This window comes from Papio anubis, chromosome 6, assembly GCF_008728515.1.
Source record: "Papio anubis isolate 15944 chromosome 6, Panubis1.0, whole genome shotgun sequence".
Taxonomy (NCBI): domain Eukaryota; kingdom Metazoa; phylum Chordata; class Mammalia; order Primates; family Cercopithecidae; genus Papio; species Papio anubis.
The window spans coordinates 132,974,396-132,997,160 of NC_044981.1; the positions used below are offsets into that span (position 1 = coordinate 132,974,396).

At 35.9% G+C, this 22,765-nt stretch overlaps 1 protein-coding gene across 3 annotated transcripts in view; it reads left to right on the plus strand.

Annotated features, from left to right (window-relative positions):
- TMEM244 (transmembrane protein 244) overlaps positions 1–20,846 on the plus strand; it is a 45,434-nt gene extending 24,588 nt beyond the window's left edge. Inside the window, exons 4-6 of one of the 3 annotated variants that reach the window (XM_009206112.4) lie at positions 2,628–2,753; positions 4,847–4,891; positions 10,387–10,804. In XM_009206112.4, the coding sequence (XP_009204376.1) occupies positions 2,628–2,753; positions 4,847–4,891; positions 10,387–10,481 (266 nt within the window). In that variant the 3' untranslated portion in view covers positions 10,482–10,804. Of the gene's footprint in view, positions 1–2,627; positions 2,754–4,846; positions 5,193–10,386; positions 10,805–17,463 lie in introns of those variants that run through there. The other 2 variants (XM_009206113.3, XM_003898199.4) reach the window with 2 other exon arrangements.
- The last annotated feature ends 1,919 nt before the right edge of the window (positions 20,847–22,765 follow it).

Below are 22,765 nucleotides of genomic sequence, written 5' to 3' on the forward strand. Positions count from 1 at the left end.
TCTGGAAGCTTTGTCCCAGAGGGGCACCTGCCTGTTTGAGGTGTCTGTCAGCCCCTACTGGGAGGTGTTTCCCAGTCAGGCTACATGGCGGTCAGGGACCCATTTGAGGAGGCAGTCTGTCTGTTCTTGGAGCTTGAACATCATGCTGAGAGAACCACTGCTCTCTTCAGAACTGTCAGACAGGGACGTTTAAGTCTGTAGAAGCTGACTGCTGCCTTTTGTTCTACTATGCCCTGTCCACAGAGGTGGAATCTATAGAGGTAGCAGGCCTTGCTGAGCTGCAGTGGGCTCCACCCAGTTCATGCTTCCAGGCCTCTTTGTTTACACTGTGAGCTACTCAAGCCTCAGCAATGGCAGACACCCCTCCCCCCATCAAGATGCAGTGTCACAGGTCTATCTCAGACTGCTGCACTAGCAGTGAGCAAGGCTCCGTGGGTGTGGGATCTGCCAAGCCAGGCAGGGGAGGGTATCTCCTGGTCTGCTGGTTGCTAAGACTGTGGGAATAGCACAGTATTTTGTCAGGAGTGTACTGTTTCTCCAGATACAGTCTGTCACGGCTTCCCTTAGCTAGGAGAGGGAAATCCCCCAACCCCTTGCACTTCCCGGATGAGGTGATGCCCTGCCCTGCTCACCCTCTGTGGGCTGCACCCACTGTCCAACCAGTCCCAGTGAGATGAACCAGGTTCTTTAGTTGGAAATGCAGAAACCACCTGTCTTCTGCGTCAGTCTCTCTGGGAGCTGCAGACAAGAGCTCTTCCTGTTCGGCCATCTTGGAACCGACTCCATAACTCTTTTTTTTTTTTTTTTAAAGAGACAGAGATTCACTCTGTCACCCAGTCTGGAGTGCAGTACAGTGGCATGATCATAGCTTATTGTAATCTCAAACTTCTGCACTCAAGAGATCCTCCCATCTCAGCCTCCTGAGTAGCTAGGACTATGGGGCAAACTATTATGCCAGGCTAAGTTTTTTTCAATTTCTTTTAGAGACAGAGTCTTGCTATGTTTCCCAGGGTGGCCTTGAACTCCTAGCTTCAAGTGATGCTCCCACCTTGGCTTCCCAAAGTACTGGAATTACAGGTGTGAACCACCGTGCCCAGACAAGGTCTTATGACTCTTAAGCTGTAAAAGCGAGACTAGAATGCTGTTATCTTGACTTCAAATTTTGTATTACTTCCCTTAAGTCATGCTTTCTTTCCTATCATGAACAAAGCATAAGTATTCTCTATTAATAAACATGAATACAGCTTGTGCAAGACTAAAATCACTATCTCCAAGCAGCTGCAAGTTAACCTATAAAATCTCTAAATGCTGACAAAAGAGGCATCTCTCTTTCTCTACAATAATGTAGTGATTCTGTAAACCAGTGGGGGAGGGAGGAATGAAATGTGGTGGAAAGAGATGGTGTCAATATGACACAACAGGACAGTTCTTTCCTGGATATTAGGTGGCAGGACATGCTGAACTGATCTCCACTGATCAAAGGAATTCCTGTGCAATAGAAAAGAAGTTAGTATGAATTCTGTATTTAACTTTTGAAACCCGTTAAGTTAAATTAAATAGAATTGAAGAGGAATATGTGTGAGGCCTTTAAAAAGATTGCACCTGGGGCTTGCTTCCTTGGTACCTCGCTTACCGACTGCAATTGCTGGCTTGCTGGATAATAAATTACTTCTACACAGTAGGACATAAGGTGATTATTTTATTTTTTGCTTTGAAAAATATTAGAGTTTGCCTAGATTTATTTATCCCTGAATTATATGAACATATCCCTTATTTTCTGTGTTTTAAGAGAAAAGGTAATTTTTATGGAAAGTGGTATCATTTACAAAGGGACCTTGGTGGTGTATCACATATATTTGTCACTTTAAAGTTTGATGGATTTCTCTTTTGAAACCATGATAGTCTTAAAGATCCATATCAAAGACAAGAAGCAAAAGATTGACCCATCACATGTTCAGGGCTCTTAGAGATTTGTGGTTCTCACCTGTAAATATCTAGCTCTTCATACGTGTTCAGGTAAACCACTCTGTCACAGCTAGTGGATTTAGGAGAGTGTCTGCATCCATACCTGTCATCTATGAGACTTTCTTTCATTCATGGTTATCAGTTATGTTTCCCAAGTGATGATCTGAATGAACCATTTTATTACAAAGACACAAAGGAACTCATTTCCAAGTTAGGCAGTGCTTGGTATCAAACAAATGTTATAGTTCAATAAACTCTTACATTTGGTTTAATTTTTTTTTTCATTTCTCAAAACTCAGAACTGGATTTTTTCATTAGTTTTTAATATATCTTAAAATGAGATTTGCAATCCAATTACAGATTTGCACATATTGGTTACACTGTAACACTTCTTTATTGTATTTCACTTTTTAAAATGTTAAATACAAAGAATGTGAAACAGAAATGATATGTTGTGGTTTTCTACAAATCTAAAAATTGTTAAAAGATAAAATGCCTTAATGATTTTATCCAAATTTGAGGATTGTTAGGAAATGGAACATTTAAAAAATTCTTACCAAAATTTCTTCTCAGAGTAAGCTTTCCTGGTCTTGTTACTAGTTGTATATCAGAATGTTAGTTGCTCTAGTCCCCAATAATTATATTCTTCCTTGTATTTGCAGTTCTTTTAGTTTCAACAGAGGTCACCTACTTTGTTTGTGGATTGCTTTTTGTTCCGGTTGTGGAAGAATGGGTTTGGGATTATGCTATTTCAGTAACTATTCTTCATGTTGTCATCACTTCAACTGGTAAGCAAAATGAAATAACAGAAACAAGGAAAATGTATTAAAACAGATGTTGGACATAAACCACTTCCTGAGTAGAACTTTGTTGTCTGCATATTCTTGTATGATAGCTAAATGATAAAAACTGAAGATGAAAGGTCTTCCTCCCTCTTTCCAGCCACATTTTTTTCTACCGCTCTTCTCAGGGAGGTTTTTTAAAACTTTTTAAAAAATGTTTTATTTTGAAATAATTTTAGAGTTACAGAAAAGTTACAAAAATATAACTGAGAGTTCCCATGTACTCTTCACCCAGCTTCCCCTAATGTTAGCATTTCATATAACCATAGTACAATTGTCAAAACTAATAAATTAACATTGGTATAATACTATTATTAGCTAAACTTCATTTGTATTACACTGGTTTTCCCTGCATCATTTTTCTGTTTCAAGATCCAACCTGATTCAGAACTAAACTGAAATAGAGATCTTTCCCTTTCACATTCAACTTATCACCAACTTGGCAAGGTTTGCCCTGTAAGACATATTTTTCCTCCAAAACCCTTCCGTGAGGGCAGAAACTGATCAAAGACTGGGAACTGGGATTCATGGACACCTGTCCAGCAGCAGTTATTTTAAAACAAATACCAGTTCTTAGATTAAGTGGTTTTTATTTCTACCTATGATTTTTGGAGTCAGAAGAAAATAGATACAAATTCCAGTCCTACATTTTACTAGGTGGGTAGTTGTGGCCAAGTCACATCTCTCACATCAGTTTCCTTCTCTACAAAATGGGGGAAACCTGATGAGGTTTCAATTAGATAATAAGAAATTGTCTGACATGTGTCTAGTATATAATACTCACTCAGTAAATGACTATTTCATCCATTTGTTCGCCTATCCACTCAAAATTTACTCATCCACTGTATTTTTTTCTCCCTTACTATACTGCCTTATTTTTTAAAGCATATCAGTCAAAATATGAGTGATAACCAACCACAGGTTATAATTCAAAGTTTATTCTTACTTATGACCAACTTAAATCACTGTCATATTTTCAGTGCCCTGATCTGTTGATAGTATAATCTGTCTCTGCCAGGTGCAGTGGCTCACGCCGGTAATCCCAGCACTTTGGGAGGCTGAGGTGGACAGATCACCTGAGGTCAGGAGTTCAAGACCAGCCTGATCAACATGGTGAAACCCCATCTCTACTAAAAACACAAAAATTAGCCAGGCGTGGTGGAGGGCACCTGTAATCTCAGCTACTTGGGAGGCTGAGGCAGGGAGAATCCCTTGAACCCAGGAGGCAGAGGTTGCAGTGAGCTGAGACTGCACCATTGCACTCCAGCTTGGGTGACAGAGTGAGACTCTGTCTCAAAAAACAAAAAACAAACAAACAAACAAAAACAGTACAATCTGTCTCCAACTGAAGAACACACAATTTCCAAATGAATTACAACTTCCCAGCTTCACTGCTATTAAAGAATGCCAGTATATTCATGGCCTAGTATCAGTTTCCACAGACACAAGCCGTCCCTCAGTAACTCAAAGAATCACTGAAGGCCCTGCCCCCATCACTCTGCTTCTGAAGTGCTCTACTTTACTTTGGGGCTTAATTTTTTCTGCAAGACAACCACCAATATTTGTAAAAGGACTTGGAGTATAGGTGGTTCAATCCTCAGGGTTGAGATGAGCTATAGGTTCTGGACCTAGAAAAGTTATGAGTTAATGATCTAACACGTGGCACTTAGAAAATGTTAACAAATGACTACTGGACAGAAGTGACTTACTTCAGCATGAAGTGGTTTGGAATTCCTGAGGGAACTAGGCATTGAGGATTCAGGATGGCCTTAGGATGATCACTTAAAATCAACTTTGGGAGCTAACCTGAGAACCTCACAATTCATAGTATTATTTCTAGGAGAAGAGTTGTAAAAGTTTGACTTAACAAGTGACCTTTTAGACCAGGACTGAAGTACAACCAGGGGCTACCTGATTTCGTGAACATGGATAAACCTTTTCTTGTTGGGTGGACATATTTTGACCAAACAGGATTATTTCGTCTTGAGTAAAAGATAAAAATGCATGTTTTGAAATTAAACATTTTTTTTCTATTGCAGTTATGTTGGAATTCCCCTTGACATCACATTGGTGGGCTGCTTTAGGTATAATGAAATTGTTTGTTTAGATTCTTTAATGCACAGAAACAACGTTAAATAGAACAACTGTGGAAATATATTTTATTTTCTCATAGATTTTATAATCATTACCTTTCTAAGATAATAATAATATCTAAGATAATTTTTAAAAAACCAGTTTTACTGAAGATGGACTCCACTGATTGTCTCTTTTGGCCCAAATATACTCTCAGGCCAACCCAGATACCATCCACGGGAGAGAAGGTGCAATCTTAACATGTATTTAGAAACAAAAATACATCTGGTAAATAAACATATAAGAAGTATAGTGGCCGAGTGTGGTGGCTCATGCCTGTAATCCCAGCACTTTGGGAGGCCAAGGCAGGCAGATCACTTGAGGTCAGGAGTTTGAGACAAGCCTGGTCAACATGGTGAAACTCCATTCTACTAAAAATACAAAAATTAGCCATGACGTGGTGGTGGGCACCTGTAATCCCAGCTCCTCAGGAGGCTGAGGCAGGAGAATTGCTTGAATCTGGGAGGTAGAGGTTGCATGGAGTCGAGATTGCACCCCTGCACTTCAGCCTAGGAGAGACAGAGCAGACTATGCCTAAAAAAAAAAAAAAAAAAAAAAAAAGAAAAGAAAAGAAAAAGGAAAAAAAGTATAGCATACTCTACTTCTGCTTCTGGTACAATTTGAATTTACAGAGGAATGACAGATGTTGATGTCAATAATGAAGGAGCTGGAGTGAAAGTCAGTAAAGACTATATTCTGGCACAGTCTTCAATAAGCCATGGATTTTCTTAGCTTGCCTCCAAGACTGATCTGCACCAGTTTTTTCTCCCTTTCTTCTCCTCTCATTTTTCCTTTATAGTAGGAAATAGGGACTGAGTTTCCATGAGGAGCAAAACTTGAGCAGATAGATATAACTTTCTTTAAAAAGTGTTTTAGGGACCACTTTTGCACTTGTAATGGAATCTACATACACACTTGATTATATGCTCATGGGTGCATCAAACATTCTACTGTAAAAACAGGCAGACTGGGTAGACTCAGAAACAGTATGAGTTACAGGTACATGAAAGAATGGATGCCAAACAATACAGTTCCTCTTCTTTCCTTCTCTGACATTTCCTCATCTATTCACAAAGCTTCATGCTCTCACATCTTATTATGGGACTATATTTTATTTATTCCTATGTTCCAAGACACAGTTTTCTCTAACTTCTTATTGTACACAACTTATCTAAATAAGCCCTCTCATAACATTTATGGATCCTCAAAAGGTTGAATTTTTAGTAGGACAAAGAGGCTGAAACCTGATTTATAGATCGCTAGAGGGAACTGCCCTCTGTAGAAGAATTCAAGTGAAATAGTCAAGACTCAAGCTATACTTCGGTGAAGACAAAATTATGATGAAGGAAGTGGAAACCACAACAAAAATGAGTGTGTATTGAAACTAGCAAAGTATGAAAAGAGCTTCCAGGTAAACAACTAGGAACATAAGAATATACAAAGATAAATTAGCCTCCACTCTTTTTTTTCCCATATTAATACAAAGAGCCTAGAAGTATATCTCAGAGCAGAATTTCTCAATTTGTAATGTACATAATGCATGCAAATCACCTAAAGATCTTGCAAAAAGGTAGTGAGTCTGGGTAGGGCCCAGGTTATGCTGGCACTGCTAGTCCAGAGACCATAGTTGGAGCAGCAATAGCACAGACATTGTTCTGAGTCTTTTTATTCCCTTATGCAACGCATAAGTTGAAACAAAGTCAATAAATTTTATGTCTTCATGGTATTTTCAAGTTCTTAACAATTGAGAAGTTCTTCAAGGTGTTTAACTTTAATCTCCCCTGTTGTTTTTTAAAATCATTTTCTAGAATTGAAGTAGCCAACCACATTTAGCTCAGTCTTACTTTTAAGAAATCCAATCTAAATTGGATTATGTTTTCCATAGAATTCTATTTTATGAAATAGGAAAATCAAGATACAAAACAGTGAACATACAGGAGACGAGATTACACACGCTTTTACTAATTTTCTTCCTTAATCATAGTATGTAACAGTAATTAGAAATTTAGGAGAGAAACAGAACATTACAATATTAACAGTTACTTGTGTTAATAAACTGCTACACAGTCCTGGCATGGTGGCTCATGCCAGTAATCCGAGCTACCTGGGAGGCTGAGGTGGGAGGATCTCTTGAGCCCAGGAGTTTGAGGCTACAGTGAGCTATGATGACACCACTGCACCCCAGCCTGGGCAACAGAGTGAGACCCCATCTCTAAAAAATAAAAAAGTAAATAAAAGTAAATGTAAAGCAAAGTTGGATGCTTCTATGCTTCTAAACAGATTTCAATATTTGTCAAATATGAAAATCATTTAGTTCTAAATCTGTTGCATCTGGCTTTCAAATATAAAGGTCATAAAATCTTTTTTTAATCACTCTTATTGATTTGGCAATAATCTTGTATAATATCTTCAATCTGTTCTGACAACAGCATGCATACCCAAACATGCTCTGGAATTGCCACTCAATTTTAATGGCCTACACAGTATTAATAGTACTTACCATTCATTGATATGCATAATATAAGCCAGGGACATTGCATTTATCTCATTAACCTTTATTACAGTCCTGTGAGATAAGTATTATATGCCAATTTAGCAAATGTAAAAACCGAAGCTTATAGAATTGGATAATTTAGGAGCATTTTCAGAGTCACTAAGGTGTATCCTCTAACTAGCCTTTCCCTCAACATAGATGGCCACCCAGAGACACTTCTACATAGAATCCTGAAGCTACTACTGCAGGGATGTGATGGTTGCTGCCTCTGTAGTGGGTACACACTCTAAGATAAAGAATGCACAGGGTTAAGAGCAGAGCTTACAGAAATTGAGAACACCATTTAGACAATGTGAAGAGTCAAAAGAAACTGAAAAGAAGATGGATAGATCAGTTAGTATCACAAGCCATAGTAGGACTTCCCTGTTGCTTTCTAGTTCTGTGACTATTGCTTTCAAAGCACACAGAGGCAAGCATACAAGATATGCCTTGGGAAAGAACATACAAATGGTCAAAGGAGTTATTTCTATACTCAACTGGAAAATAGCAAATGCTGCTTAACCTTTGAAAGGAAAATTATGGAATCGCTTGATTTTCATTTTTAAGTGTTAAAAAAATCTCTTACGAGCTAAAATGTCCATAATAAAATATTCAGTCCTCAGGGCCGTGCCTGGCATATAGTAGAGCATTAATAAATATTTGCTGTGTAAGTATGGAGAGAATTAAATGAGATAAAATTAAGGAGCAGAGATTTTCCTGGCATGTAATGATATAATTTGTATATTGTATATTACATATATTATATATTATATAGTTGTATCTTATACAAATTTGTAATGTGTATTTGGGGTCCTGACAAAGAACACACTCCAGTAGACTATCAAGGAAAGCTGTTCAATCTTCACCATGGGAGGGTCCCAAAAGAATATAGACAATTGCCTTTTGTAAGCAATATGTATATATATGTGTGTGTGTGTGTTATATAATTATATTTAGCATTATAAATATATGCATATTACATAATAGTTATATAATATAAATATATATTTATATATAAAGATGGGGAAATATTTTTATGTGGGTCATGTAATTAAACCAAAAAACTTCAAAAACATTTTCATTCAAAAATTACAGAGAATAACACACTGGATATATTTGTGACACCTTCACTTTTCTTCATGTATGACATCACTGTCTTTATGGTAGTAGTACAAGAAGAAACTACATTTTTTTTCTCACAAATTGAACTGAATTCATCAACCACATACCTAGTAAGGAAATTAACCAAGTGAAAATGAACTTTCCTAAAGCTTTTTGTTTCGCTTAAGCCAGGTATTGACCACAATGATCACAACATCTAGTCACATTACCTGTTTAGAGTACTAGTATTATTTATGTCATTTATTAGCTCCTTCACTAGAGTTTATTCTCCACTTACCTTGCATGTCTGTTAAGTCTTAGATGTGTAATTTCCTCCAGTATTATTTAGTATGTACAGAAAACACATGTAGAAAGTACTGAGGTTTATTTTTTATGTCTTTCAAAGATGTAAATTTTTAATAAATCAGAAAAGGTTTGGTAAGAAATTCTATAAGCATAAGTGAAATGACTTTTTCTCTCCAAAAACAAGAACTTATAACTTTTGGGTTTTATTTTTAATACCACAGAATTTACCGTGCTTTAGCCAGCTCAGTTACATGGTATATGCCACCTTGATGCCAAGAAGAGTCAAGTTAGGTGTAATGGAATGGCCAAATCAATTTGCTAAAAGAGTTGGATGACTATTTTTCTTCAATAATCATGGTTGGATTACTCAGAAAACAGTTGCTGCAGCTGGGCATTGTGGCTCTCGCCTGTAATCCCAGCATTTTAGGAGGCCTAGGCAGGTGGATCACTTGAGGTCAGGAGTTCAAGAACTGCCTGGGCAACATGGAGAAATCTATCTCTACTAAAAATATAAAAATTAGTTAGGCATGGTGGCACACACCTGTAATCCTATCCACCCAGGGGGCTGAGGCAGGAGAATCACTTGAACCCAGGAGGCGGAGGTTGCAGTGAGCCAAGATCACGCCACTGCACTCCAGCCTGGGCAACAGAGCAAGACTCCATCTTAAAAAAAAAAAAAAAAAGTTGCAGTGTAACATTTGAGTTAGCCTTTTTTTTTTTTTTTTTTTTTTTCTTTGAGTGAAAAATTTAAATGTAAGAGAACAGTGGCTACACATTTGGGAAATTCTATCTCATGGTCTCACTCTGGACATGTGTCTCTGTGCAAGGAAGTCGTGCAGTCCTGTCAGAGTTCTTAAATCAGGAAACTTTACCTTTTATGGGAGTTATACTATTACTGCCACACAGAGAACAGCAGATTTGTGAAGATTGTGTAAGGCCAGATCAATATTTTAAAACAAACAAGAATCACTGGGCCAATGAAATCGGAACTAAAGACATTTTCATAAAACCAAACAGTTGAGAATCTCAGGGAGGTGAGATTCTGCTTTTTAAAATATATTTTCTATACTTGAAATATTTCCCAAGTTAGTGGACATGCTTTCCTTTTATAATTAGAGGGAAAGCACTTTAGAAAAAAAATATATTCTGAACAACCACAACACAAACAAAAGGCAGATTGAAGAGTTAAAAGAATTGAGAATCGTGAATTCTTTGGCATGTGCTTTGACTCCATTGCCTTTGATTTCTGAGTTTTAAGAACTCCTTAATATCATTTGACAGAACCATGCACCTATTCCCTGAAGGAAGTTTTAAATTGCAACAATTTACCATCCTCAGACTACATACCTACCTCTTTTAGCTGAATCTATAAACTATTCTGTTTCAAATGCTATGTCAGTTTCAGAAACATTATTTTAGTCATGACAATTGTTCTTATTCATAATGTCACTAATGAATTATTCATTATTGACAGTTAACCAAAACTTCCCTTTCATTTACTTGCAGGATCCGGCTTAATTTCAATGATATGTGGAGGCCAGACTTTAGCATACTATTTGTTCAAAGACAACTTTATCTATCCAGATCTGGATAATTTTTAACAGAACAGTTGAATTAATTTGCCTCAGAATTTCTATAATATTACATACATTGTGTCAGAGCTAAATTTTATTTTTTGTTCAAACTTATATTCAAGGTTAAATATATTCAGTATAAAAAGAAAAAAAAGAAGCTAATGGAGTACAGAACAACTCTAGTAAAATACTTCATAAGCAAAACATTGCAAACTCATAACATGCAGTGTTTCTCAAAGTGTGTTCCATGTCTATTTGTGGAATCCTGGGTTTAAGTAAAACAGATTTATTTATTTCAGGATTTCTCCAAATGTTTATTTATTTATTCTGCAACAGGATCTCACTTATTCACCCAGGTTGGAGTGCAGTAGTATAATCAAAGCTCACTGCAGCCTCCAACTCCTGGGCTCATGCAATCTTCCTGCCTCAGCCTCTTGAGTAACCGGGACAACAGGCACCTGCCATGATGCCTGGCTAAAATCTTTAACATACTATTATGAACAAGCCATCTCTAAACTATGGTATACATTATGTACTGTTTCTCGAATGTATTTGACCAGGGGCACACTTTAGAAGCTGCTGATGTATCTTGTGGAAAGTGTAATGTAGTAAGGGGCAGATTCAAAACTACTGTGAATCCCTGCAACCAGAATTGCATTCTTTGATTGGCCTCTGGTATTTGTTCTCTGTTAGAGCATTTCTTATGAAATTATTTCCCGTTTTTAGACTGTGGTCTTCTAACACAGTGCTTTTCAAAATTTAATGTGGATTTGTTTTATGTGAGGATCTTGTTACAATGCAGATTTTGGTTCAGAGGGCAGGAATTGGGGCCTAAGATTCCATATTTCTAACAATTCCCAAGAAATGCCAGTGCTTGGACCATACTTTGAGTAGCAAGGGTCTAAGTGATTGGGATCATATTTTGGTAAGTTGGTATAGCTCTGTATAACCAGTCCTATGTTTTTAAAAATATCCTGATTATTCAATAAAGGTTTGTTGAATTGGATGTAAACTGAGATGAGTTAAGTTTTTATAACTGTATTAAATATTTACCACATTTTAATATAGTTAAAGTATCTCCTGATATAAAATAAGTGCCTACTATGGTTACAACTAAAATATAAGCATAAGAAAAGGGACAGGAAACTAACACTCCCTCAAACACACATCCACACAAATGAGAAACTAAACTAAGTCATTGCCTAGATTTTTCTCCTGAGTCTTTTTGCCCTAAAAATGCATTTCTTCCACAAAGGCTTTCAATTCTCCCAATAAGAAATGTCATGCTGATTTTATGTATTTTATGTGTCCATCCAAAACCTGTGATGTATTGATCAGTTACTAGTTTAGAAAATGTAAACTGACCATGTACAGGTAAGCATGAAAATATGGCACTGGCTCCTTTGCTTCTTTCTCACATTACTTATCACACGAACTTTTGTATCCCATCCATTTTTCCCATTCTTCCAGTTAATTTCTTCCAAAATGATTGGCCAGGGAAGTGACAAAACCTGGAGCTCACCTAATCAGTCAAGGTACTATGAATTCCAATTACTAACGAAGATTTTATATCTTTTTTTTTTTTTTTTTTTTTGAGACAGAGTCTCGCTCTGTCGCCCAGGCTGGAGTGCAGTGGCCAGATCTCAGCTCACTGCAAGCTCCGCCTCCCGAATTCACGCCATTCTCCTGGCTCAGCCTCCTGAGTAGCTGGGACTACAGGCACCCGCCACCACGCCTGGCTAACTTTTTTTTTTTTTTTAGTACAGACGGGGTTTCACCGTGTTAGCCAGGATGCTCTCGATCTCCTGACCTCGTGATCCACCCGCGTCGGGCTCCCAAAGTGTTGGGATTACAGGCGTAAGCCACCGCGCCTGGCAGATTTTTTATCTTTTAAGGAAGGCAGCATAGGGTGGTTATGAAAGTGCCAGCAATATGAGCTTTGATTCTGCAATTAAAACCCTCATTGACAGCACACAGGAAAAAGTGCCTTGTTAGAGAGACAGCAAAACTCATTTCTGCTCTGTGCAAAGTACAGACAGTAAACAAACTATGAATACACTGATGAGGAAGTGTGCCCCTGTAAAACTAACACCCTTGGAAGAAATTTACAGAAACACTAAAACTGCCTAAATACATTGGTTAATTAAAAAAGATTTGGTTGATTAAGTACTTTTTAATATAATGAAAATTAAGTTCTACTGGTAAATTAGAATAACAATCTCTCCAGACTCAGAAGACCTTAATATCTCGTCATTCTGTAGTGTAGCTTCATTAGCATGTTTATTTCTAGGATTAGAAATCCATCTGCTCAGGTAATTACTATTGTGTTACTCCTTCATTTCATTTCTTCTGATCGTAGGAATAATCTGTGGTTTTCCTCTTTTACTCATTAAAATGATTACCATTGTCTATTTGATGATATCTCCTGACACAAAAAAATTAAAAATTCAATTAGAATGCATATTTTAGCACAAAAATATTATATATCAAACATATCAACTAAATATCCACTTTAGTTTTTATTGCCTTAGATGATAAATAAGACCTTTTCAAAGGCCAAGAGTTATGTTTATTTAACTAACTTTTCCAGTGTCCCATATAAAAGCATAAGTTGGTAGAATTCTACCCGGTATTTTGATGCATAGTTTTAGGATTAATATTTTCATATTTTCAAGAAGGATAATACTTGTATGTTATGCATAACTTCTTCACAAACATGCTTTAAAGTTATGATACCATTGTTATTTTATATTTAAATCCATTTACATATTCCTTTAATAACGTTTTACTTAAAAAAATTATGTCCCAAATGAATGAACAGTATATTTTCTTTTGCTGATAATAATCCCAAATGTATATGAGAACTATTTTCACATTTGCAGTATAAAGATCAGATTCCTATCTAAAATTTTATGGGTTTTGTTCAACCAATTTACCTTAATAGCTGAACTGATAAATTCTAAAGCTGTTTAGTATCACTAAAGCTGTAGAGATTATCCTATAAAATTGCAAACATGTATATTATGAGATAGAGAAGTTTGTTTATGACAAATATCTAACAGAAGAACAAAAGCTCTTCCTAATGTTGTTGCTTTATACACTTTAGAAACATGAATTGCTAGGTAAGTAAATGCATAACAAAGCATCCATAGATATAGCTTTGGTAAAAATTGTCAAAAAAGGAAGAAAATACAATATGGTTCATATATAAAGATAATGTAATTCTTCTATAGAAAATTTCAACTGTATAAACAATTCTCAAAAAATATGAAAAAATGTGGAAATATTTCACATTTTTAATAGGGGACAATAAAATTACAATTTTTCCATTTATTATTTCGTACCTAGCTGTTTCTTTCACATTTTTTGTTTTATTCTACAAATGTTTTTGGTGGTTCAGTAACATAAGGCTCAAATACATCCTAAAAAACAGTTAATTACCACTTGACTTTCTTCTTAGTGAAAATATTCACCACCACCATTCCCACATACCCAATAATTTAAACAAACCAAAAATATTATTTCAACTAAGTATTTTAAATGACACCTTTTTAAAATATCAAACTGTTAATCTAACCAGTATTTTAAAAGTTGATATAACATTTCTTTATCTAAAACTGAGTTTGTATTTCTTTATTATGCCTGTGTATTTCTTGTACATTAACACTCTTAGAGATTACCACAGTATTGTGTTCTTTATTGTTTAAAAAAAATACAAAAAGTGTGAAGAAGAAAACCAAGATAACTCATAATCTTACAATTCAGAGTCAAGATAATCTCAGCCAACATTTGTGTATGTGTGTGTATATGTGTATGTATGTGTGCATTATTTGAATACTTTGGATCATACTATAATTTTAAATTCTGCTTCTCTAAAACTTTATGTTATATTCTAAACAGGTTATTAAAGATATTTCGAATGGCTGTACATTTTTCTATAATATAATATTATAATTTAATCCTTAATATTGATGCTTGAATTTTTTGGGTTTTTTTCCTCACATTAAGTAGATAGACCTTAGATAGGTCTTCATTTGCATTCTTGGATAGTTCTTTTAAATGGATCACTAGAAGTAGAATTATTAGGTCATACAGTGTGACAATTTTTTAATTATTGAAAAATATTTTCAAATTGGTTTTCGGAAATGTTGTATTATTCTCCCCTCAGAAGTTTGAGCACACCCACTTTATTATATCACTCCAACATTAAGAATTATTATTTTACACTATTGATATGCATCTAATAATTATATTTTTGTGAAAAAAATACCAACTTCTCAGTTGTTGCAAAAAACTGATTTGTATAATTGAAACCTAAATGAAGGTGGTTAGTAAGCCAAATCTAATTCAGAAGAATTTAATTTAATCCTACTTCTGGAGTAACCTTTAACAACAAATATGGATTAAATGCCTACACTGCACATGATGCCAGTTACCCATCCATTTATGTAGCTATTTAACCAGCCAACAAATATTTATTGAATGCCTCCTACATGTCAGACAATTTTGCTAGGTTCTGGGATATCATGCTAGGCATTATGGGAAATATAAAAGCAAAGGACATATCTGATTTTTCTCCTACCTCCCATTTTTGGTTCACCGAAGCACATAATGTCTCAAGAGAAGAAGCACATGTCTCAAGCACATAATGTCTCAAGAAGAGAGAAAGGGGAAAGTTTGTGTTGGAACCCTACCCCTATCTCTTATTAACTGTGTGATCCAGATGAATCTTTTTACCTTACCTTACAAATGAATGGTAATCTTCAAATTACATAATGTTTAGCATGGTCAAGTGTAACAGGTAAAGCAGTGTATCTAGTAATTGTCATATCTGTAACTAGCTGTTTTTGGTTAGATGATAGGGCATAAAAGGAAAAGAGACTTAAGCTATTTGAGGGCAGGAATATGATTTTGTTCATTGCTATATAACCAGCTTCTAAAACACTGTCTGTTACATATCAAGTGTGCAATACACATTTGTTAGATAAGAGAAAAAACAAATTAATTTTTCCTTGCTTCAAAGAAGTCGGCTACAATCCATCAAATTAGTTGCAAACTGGAAGACTCCAGGAAGTGTCAAACACTGGCACACCTGGGAAGGGACTGATCCTTGAGCTGATTCCGCCAATCAAAAGTCTTTAATGTCCTAAGGAAAAGACATGCACAGATTGCCTTGGAGAAAGAAGATACTAAGTAGCAAGGAAGTAAAATGTTTAAATCCAATGTAATTGGACACATTGTACATTCCCAAAACTCCTGTTGAGAGCAGACTCGCAAAAACTACATTTTAAATTTTCAACTCATTAGTAAGTAAAGCATATTTTACACAAGGTTTTTTGGGGGAGATGGAGGAGGGATTGCATTGCACTTGACAAAGCACACTGCTTTATCCCTTCATTAGACATCCTGGCTCTCTCCCCTAGCTGCTCCTAATTGCCAGATCTCTTTTCCCTTTCTTGCCTTTTCTCTACACAGCCTCTAAAAACACCTGTATGTTTCAAGCCAATCAGATTCAGACCACAGCTACCTTATACAGGCAATCAAAGCAAAATTCTTAGCTAACAACTATCCTTTGTTCTCCAATCTTGTTCCTTCAGGGTATCACTTTGCCCCATCCCAAAGGACCTTCTAAGATAGTCACTATATCCAAAGATATCAAGTCTCTTCTCAGGGCCAAATTTTGCTGCTGAAATGGAAATATTCTATGTATGTTGTAGAACAGTCTTATCCAACAGCACTTTCTGCAATGATAAAAATGTTCTATATATATGCTGTGTTACGCAGTAGCCACTAGCTACATGTGGCTATGGAGCTCTTGAAATGTGGCTACTGTGATTGAGGAACTGAATTTTTTATTTAATTCAAATTTAAACCAGTGGCAACTGCATTTCCCAGTGCAGATCTAGAGGATATCCTTGTCATTTTACAAGGAAAAGATAGTAGCATCTGCAGATGTTAGAATTCCCAATCAGGCTGAGCTCGAGGTTGAGTTTTTCAGGGCAGAAAGATCCACCCTGGAGAAGAAGCTTCAGTGGTAATCAATGTGCTTCCTTCTGTGGTCAAAACTAGATCTGATCTCCCTCTTCTCTGGGCACCTACTTACTGTTTGTGATTGCAGTGGAAAATGAAGAGGGGAAAAAAATCCATCAGTTACACAGTGATAGAAAAAAATCCAGATGGAGATGTACAAACTGGACACTACCTTGGTGTGGAGGCAGAGTCCATTCCATAGCATGGGGTAGCACGGACACACAAGCACCTGAGCTATCTCAAAGTGGCTTGTAAAAAGTCATTGTCTGCCATGGATAACATTCATCAGAGGACAATCAAATGGGCAAAAACCCAAGTGGGATTAGGAATGAACAGCGTTCCAGCTTTCCGGAACTCAAGACATTCCAGAAGAAAGAGTGCACACATCTCAGAGACGTCGTGCATAAAGACTGTGTGTACATTGTGCAGTGATGTGCAATGTGTTGGTGTCTTTATTTCCTTTCACATTAAAAAAACGTGTGGCTGGGCGTGGTGGCTCACGCCTGTAATCACAACACTTTGGGAGGCTGAAGTCGGCAGATCATTTGAGGTCAGGAGTTTGAGACCATCCTGGCCAATATGGTGAAACCCTGTCTCTATTAAAAATACAAAAATTATCCAGACATGGTAGCACACACCTGCAATCCCAGCTACTTGGGAGGCTGAGGCAGGAGAATTGCTTGAACCTGGGAGGTGGAGGTTGTAGTGAGCCAAGATCGAGCCACTGCACTCCAGCCTGGGTGACAGAGCAAGACCCTGTCTCAAAAAAATAAATGACATTTAAAAAAAAATTAACTTCTACCTTGGAGCTAGGACTGAAAGTTGTTTTTTTTTTTTTTTTTTTTTTCCTTTCATGAGTGTTTAGTATCAGTGGGTCTTAAATGTGAAAATGTGCTGGCCATGCTTTAAAAACAAACAAGAAACAATCCCAGAAATATGTAATCTTACAATCCATCTCGTCTTTCCCTTTCCTTTATAGGCCTCCGGTTGTCTCCTGGAACTAATACTATGTGTACAGTCTAAGTGGAGTATTAAATGGCAATGTGTTCCAAACCATCAGCATCCAGTTAGGTTAATGGTATCAAGGAAAAAGAATAAATGGGAATTGGATGTAGTGATGCCTACTACGTTATATGACTATTTTTATGGTCACAATGGCTTTCACCATTGAGCACCATTCTTTATCCTGAATGGTTTGAGAACATGAAAATAACTTAAGATTTTCAGTAATGCTGAGAGTGAATTAGGTTTTAAATGGTCATTTCCAGAAGATAATGTCAAATATATTTAATCCTATAATAGCTATCCCTTGTCCTTCCCCACAAAATGTTTTATAATATTTTCTTAATTTGCTGCACTTTTATTCTCTGAAGATTACAGGTTTTTATTCTTTTATTCAACCCTGAAAAAAATGTAGTAAATTAAGATGTATATAGGAGTTATCCAGTGAGACTTGCAGTTAATTTTCTATCAAATTTAAAGTAGTCAGCAAGTCTTCTAATGAGTGTATCAGTGGTACCTGGTTATGAATCATCAGCATCTCTTTCTAGGAAACTGCTGTCACAAAATGACTAGGATGCAGATAAAATGAGAGGTTGGCATTAGGCAGAAAAATTACTATTTGGTGCCCTCTGAAGAACTTAGAAGTTTTTTGATAACCATGCTATGGTACAATATGGTAAGCACTGAGTAAGTGTAACATGCCATTATACAACTGAGTAATTAAGACATAAGTATTTGTTTATAGACTAGCACCAAGAACCATGGTGAGTTTTCTGCCCCTACTGTTAGCATCCTTTCACTACGGAATCATTCTAATCCTTTGGCTACTGCTTTCACCTCCTTTTCCTCCATCCTTGTGTGCCAAGTGTTCAGGAAAGATTATTCCTTGGAAGGTAGTATGATGCCTGCTTTTGGTCTTACCAAAGGCCAGGAAGCTTTGTGCTAAAGCTTCCAGCCACCTGGAAGTTATCACTCACAAAAGAGAATATTATCGCCAGGAGTAGAGCTTTAAGCAAACTCCCCTCAGACCAAAGGTCTCAGGCAAAGGTCACAGGAAGATTTCATATAAATCCAATTGCGTCTCATCTCAGCAACATCACTTTATCTAGAATGTGGGGTCTTCCTAGGTGCTACTGTAGGCAGAGAGTCTCTGAATGGCCTTGACCTGCCTCCCTGCCTCAGTCCTGTGGAGGGGATGATCTACCTCCTCCCATTCCCATCACGCCGGGTCCCAGCCCTTGGTGTTATCTGAGAATTCCCCAAGGACCTAAAGTGAATAAAGGGCTTTCCATTTTCAAGGAGCCACATACTTTGGAAGGAAATAAGAGTCTACAGGAAATAGTGAGATCTCAGACGTGGCCTCCTGGGAAAGGAGTCCCTAAGGGGTGTCGCCTTGCCTCTCTCTGATCCGGTACCACCCCCATCCCTCTCAACGAAGAAGAGCCATCCCAAAAAGCTCTAATGAAAGACTTGGTCTGACCTATGTAACACAGAGATATGGTCCAAGGAAAACACAAACCCACCAATCAGAGCACAACATGCACAAAAGTGTTTTTACACAACATAGTTCTTCCAAAAATGACAAATCAATTGAGCAAACATACCTCTATGGAAGATAGCATGTTCAAGATACGGAAGAATTTCAACCACGGAGAGAAAAAGAAGGCAGCAATTTTAAAACAAATATATACATATTCCATATTTTCCCTCAAACAGAAAAATAGGAAACATCATTTCTTCAGTGAGAACAGTTGGTAATCATACAAAAGCAACAGATTTAGAAATCATGGAAATGAAAAATATAGTCATTGCTATAAAAAGCTAAGTAGACAAGATAATTAGTCGTCTAAATACGGCTGAAGAAAAAGATTAATGACATGAAAAAAGAATTGAGAAACTCAGAATTCACTACAGAAAAAGAGATGGAAAATATGGATAAGTTGAAACACGGAAGCTAGATTGAGAAGCTTCAACACCCATTTAATCAGCACCTACAAGTATATGCCAGCAAAAATAAAGAAGAGAAAATAGGTGGATGTAATAGCTGAAGGGTTTCTGAAACTGCAGAGGCATATGTGTTTCCAGGTGAAAGGGCGGACCAAATGTCAAGTCAGACAAATGAAAGAACCCAAACCTGATCAAGACATACAGAAGTTGAAGAAGAATGATGATGAAGATAAAAATATTTAAGAACAACCAGATATAAAAAGTTATCCAATGGAGGAAAAGGTGCTATTCAGAATGCTGGTCAACTTGAGGCAAATATGTTGTCCAAAAATATCTGGGGACTGACTCTGCTTTCTCCTGACCCTCTGTGTCCCAACCTCTCCATGATCAGGTGAGAATTTGGCCTTGCTGACACTGAATGTGGTTAATAAAACAGAAAGGATGGTGTTTATAATCATTTCCTTAAAGCAAGCAAATAGACTTAGTGTAAATTTATAGTGAATAAACCAAAATCTCTTAATAAGAAAGCAAAGTGGCATTAAAATAAATTGATCTTTCCAGACCTGTCAAGCCCCTACCTTGTGTGGAAAGTGCTACTGCTAACCAAGAAAAAGAGAAAATGTAAATAAACAATGTTTGGAATAAAATATTAGATATAATTCAGATGAAGTAGAGGATTTTAGAGTCGTATAATTAAAAATTGAGATTTTGATAAAATAGACACTTTTTAAATAATAGAAGATATAGAAAGATTAAGTAATTAATAATTATTAGGGGAACTTAATTTGGTAGTAAAAATAAAATATCTTTTCCCTAAAGCACATCTGGTTCAGATTGTAAATTGTATGACATGATTAAGGACCAGGCAATCTCTGTCATAATAGAAAAAGAGAAAAAGCTGTCTAATTAGTTTTCAAGTCTGGCCTGACACTGATACCAAAACTTGACAAATGTAAGTGAGAATAAAATAATAGACCAATCTAACTTACAATGATATATTTAAAAATATAAAAAATGAAATATTTCCAAATGAATCCAAACTGGGTACTTCTAAAAATATTACCTCATTATCATAAACTTTATCCTAAGGATATAAAAATAGTTTAACATTTGACAATCTATCAATGCAAGTCAACATATGTCAGATTAAAGGAGAAAACTGTGATCATTATAAAAATAAGAAAATAACAGACTCCTCAAGATTCATTTTTTAAAAAAATTTTCATTCTAAACACAAAGCAAAATCTATTTATCTGGTATAAAATTCTAATGCAAACTATATATTTAATGGTCAGACACTGATTTGTAAATAATAGTGTCAATAACAAAACAAGTAAAGTTAACATCCCTTGCCCATGATTCAATATTCTATTGAAATTCTTAACCAATTGAATAAGAGATAAAATAACAAATAAAGGGTTAATAGGCTTTTAGTGAAAGAGTATATGATGACATGACATATAAAATAAGAATAAATAACTATCTAATTAAAATCAATGAAAGAATATAGAAACGTTGTAGGAAGTAAGATAAACATAAAAAATTTAATAGTGTCCCTTTTTAATAAATAATTAGAAAATATCCCAAACAAATAAAGATCTTACTTAAATTAGCAACAAAATCTTAAATTACCATGATAAAACTAAGCAATTATATGTGGAAAACTTGTTAAACTAAACTATGTTGAAATACGTTAAAAAGTCACTGAATAATTGCAGATGAACATAGGCTAGGAGATGTAATGTTGTGAAGTCAATTATCTCTGAATTAATTTCTTAAATCAATATTTTTTCAATGAAAAAAATCTACCAAACTAATTCTAAAATTAATATTTGAGTAGAAGTCCAAGAATAGTCCAGGTAATTTTCAAAGGAGTTCAGGGGAAGGATTTGCTATATGTGATGTCAAGATTTAGTATTAAGCTATAATAATTAAAATATTGTGGTCTTGGTTTTGGAACAGATAAATAGATCAATGGAACAGAATCAAGTATGCACAAACCCAAGCAGGTTCTGGAACTTAGTGTAAAGACAGCAGTAACATTAAAAATTGGTAGAGAAAATATATATCATTCAATAAATGACTTTCCATATGGAAAATATAAATTAGGGTTCTTTATATCATAAAAAATCACAAGTGGCCAGGCGAGGTGGCTCACACCTATAATCCCAGCACTTTGGGAGGCTGAAGCGGGGAATCATGAGGTCAGGAAATAGAGACCATCCTGGCCAACATGGTGAAATCCCGTCTCTACTAAAAATACAAACAATTAGCCAGGTGTGGTGGCCTGCACCTGTAGTCCCAGCTACTCAGGAGGCTGAGGCAGGGGAATTGCTTGAATCCAGGAGGTGGAGGTTGCAGTGAGCCAAGATTGGGCCACTGCACTGTAGCCTGGAGACAGAGGAAGACTCCATCTCAAAAATAAAATAAAATTACAAGTGGATTAGGAACATAAAGTTTTTAAAAGATTAAGCAATATTTTAGAAGAAGAAGAAAGTTTCAGACCAAAAAGAAAAAAGACATCATAACCAAAGTTCAAAGACAAGCAATATAGCGTGAAGTTACTTGCAATTTATATAAATACACAAAAACTTACATGAAATATTAGTATCCTGAATATAGAAAGTACTGTTACACATGAATAAGGAAATACAAACAGCCTAATAGAAAAATGAACAAAGGATACAAACTAGAAATGATATTAAAATAAGAAATACAAAATGCCAATATGACTGTGAAGAAAAGTTAATTTTCCATAATTATGAAATACTACTTTTTACCAAATGAATTTAGCTGAAATAAAAACTCAATACAATCAACGTGTACTTTTTGTTTTACTAGATGTGGTCGATGGTACACCAAAGCTCATATAGCAATCAATTTGTACTCCCATCAGAAATATGTAAAAGTGATTGTGTTCCCGCATCCTGGCCAATACTTATTCCTCTTCATTGTTCTGTTAATTGTACTCCATGGAGAATGATGTTTGGGGGCTTACACAAAAGGTTGAACATGCCTAATTAAAGTTCTATAGTGACTAGATTTATGATATTGGACTGAAAGTATTTGCCAAAATTTGGTGATGAGATTCTGAGAGGAAGTTTAGCAGTATATGGAATTAGAATCTTTACTTCATTAAAATTGACTATGTGTCATGAAGGTGTCTTGTAGCAGAGAGTTTTAGTAGAAATTAGCCAAACACTACTGAGGCATCTAGTGGCACATCAAGTTATATTGCAGATATTTTGGGGACTTGTCAAAGGTAGCTTGAGATTAAGGAATTTCAAGTTGAAAATGCAGATGAAACTAGTAAATGTCAAGAATGTGAAGAA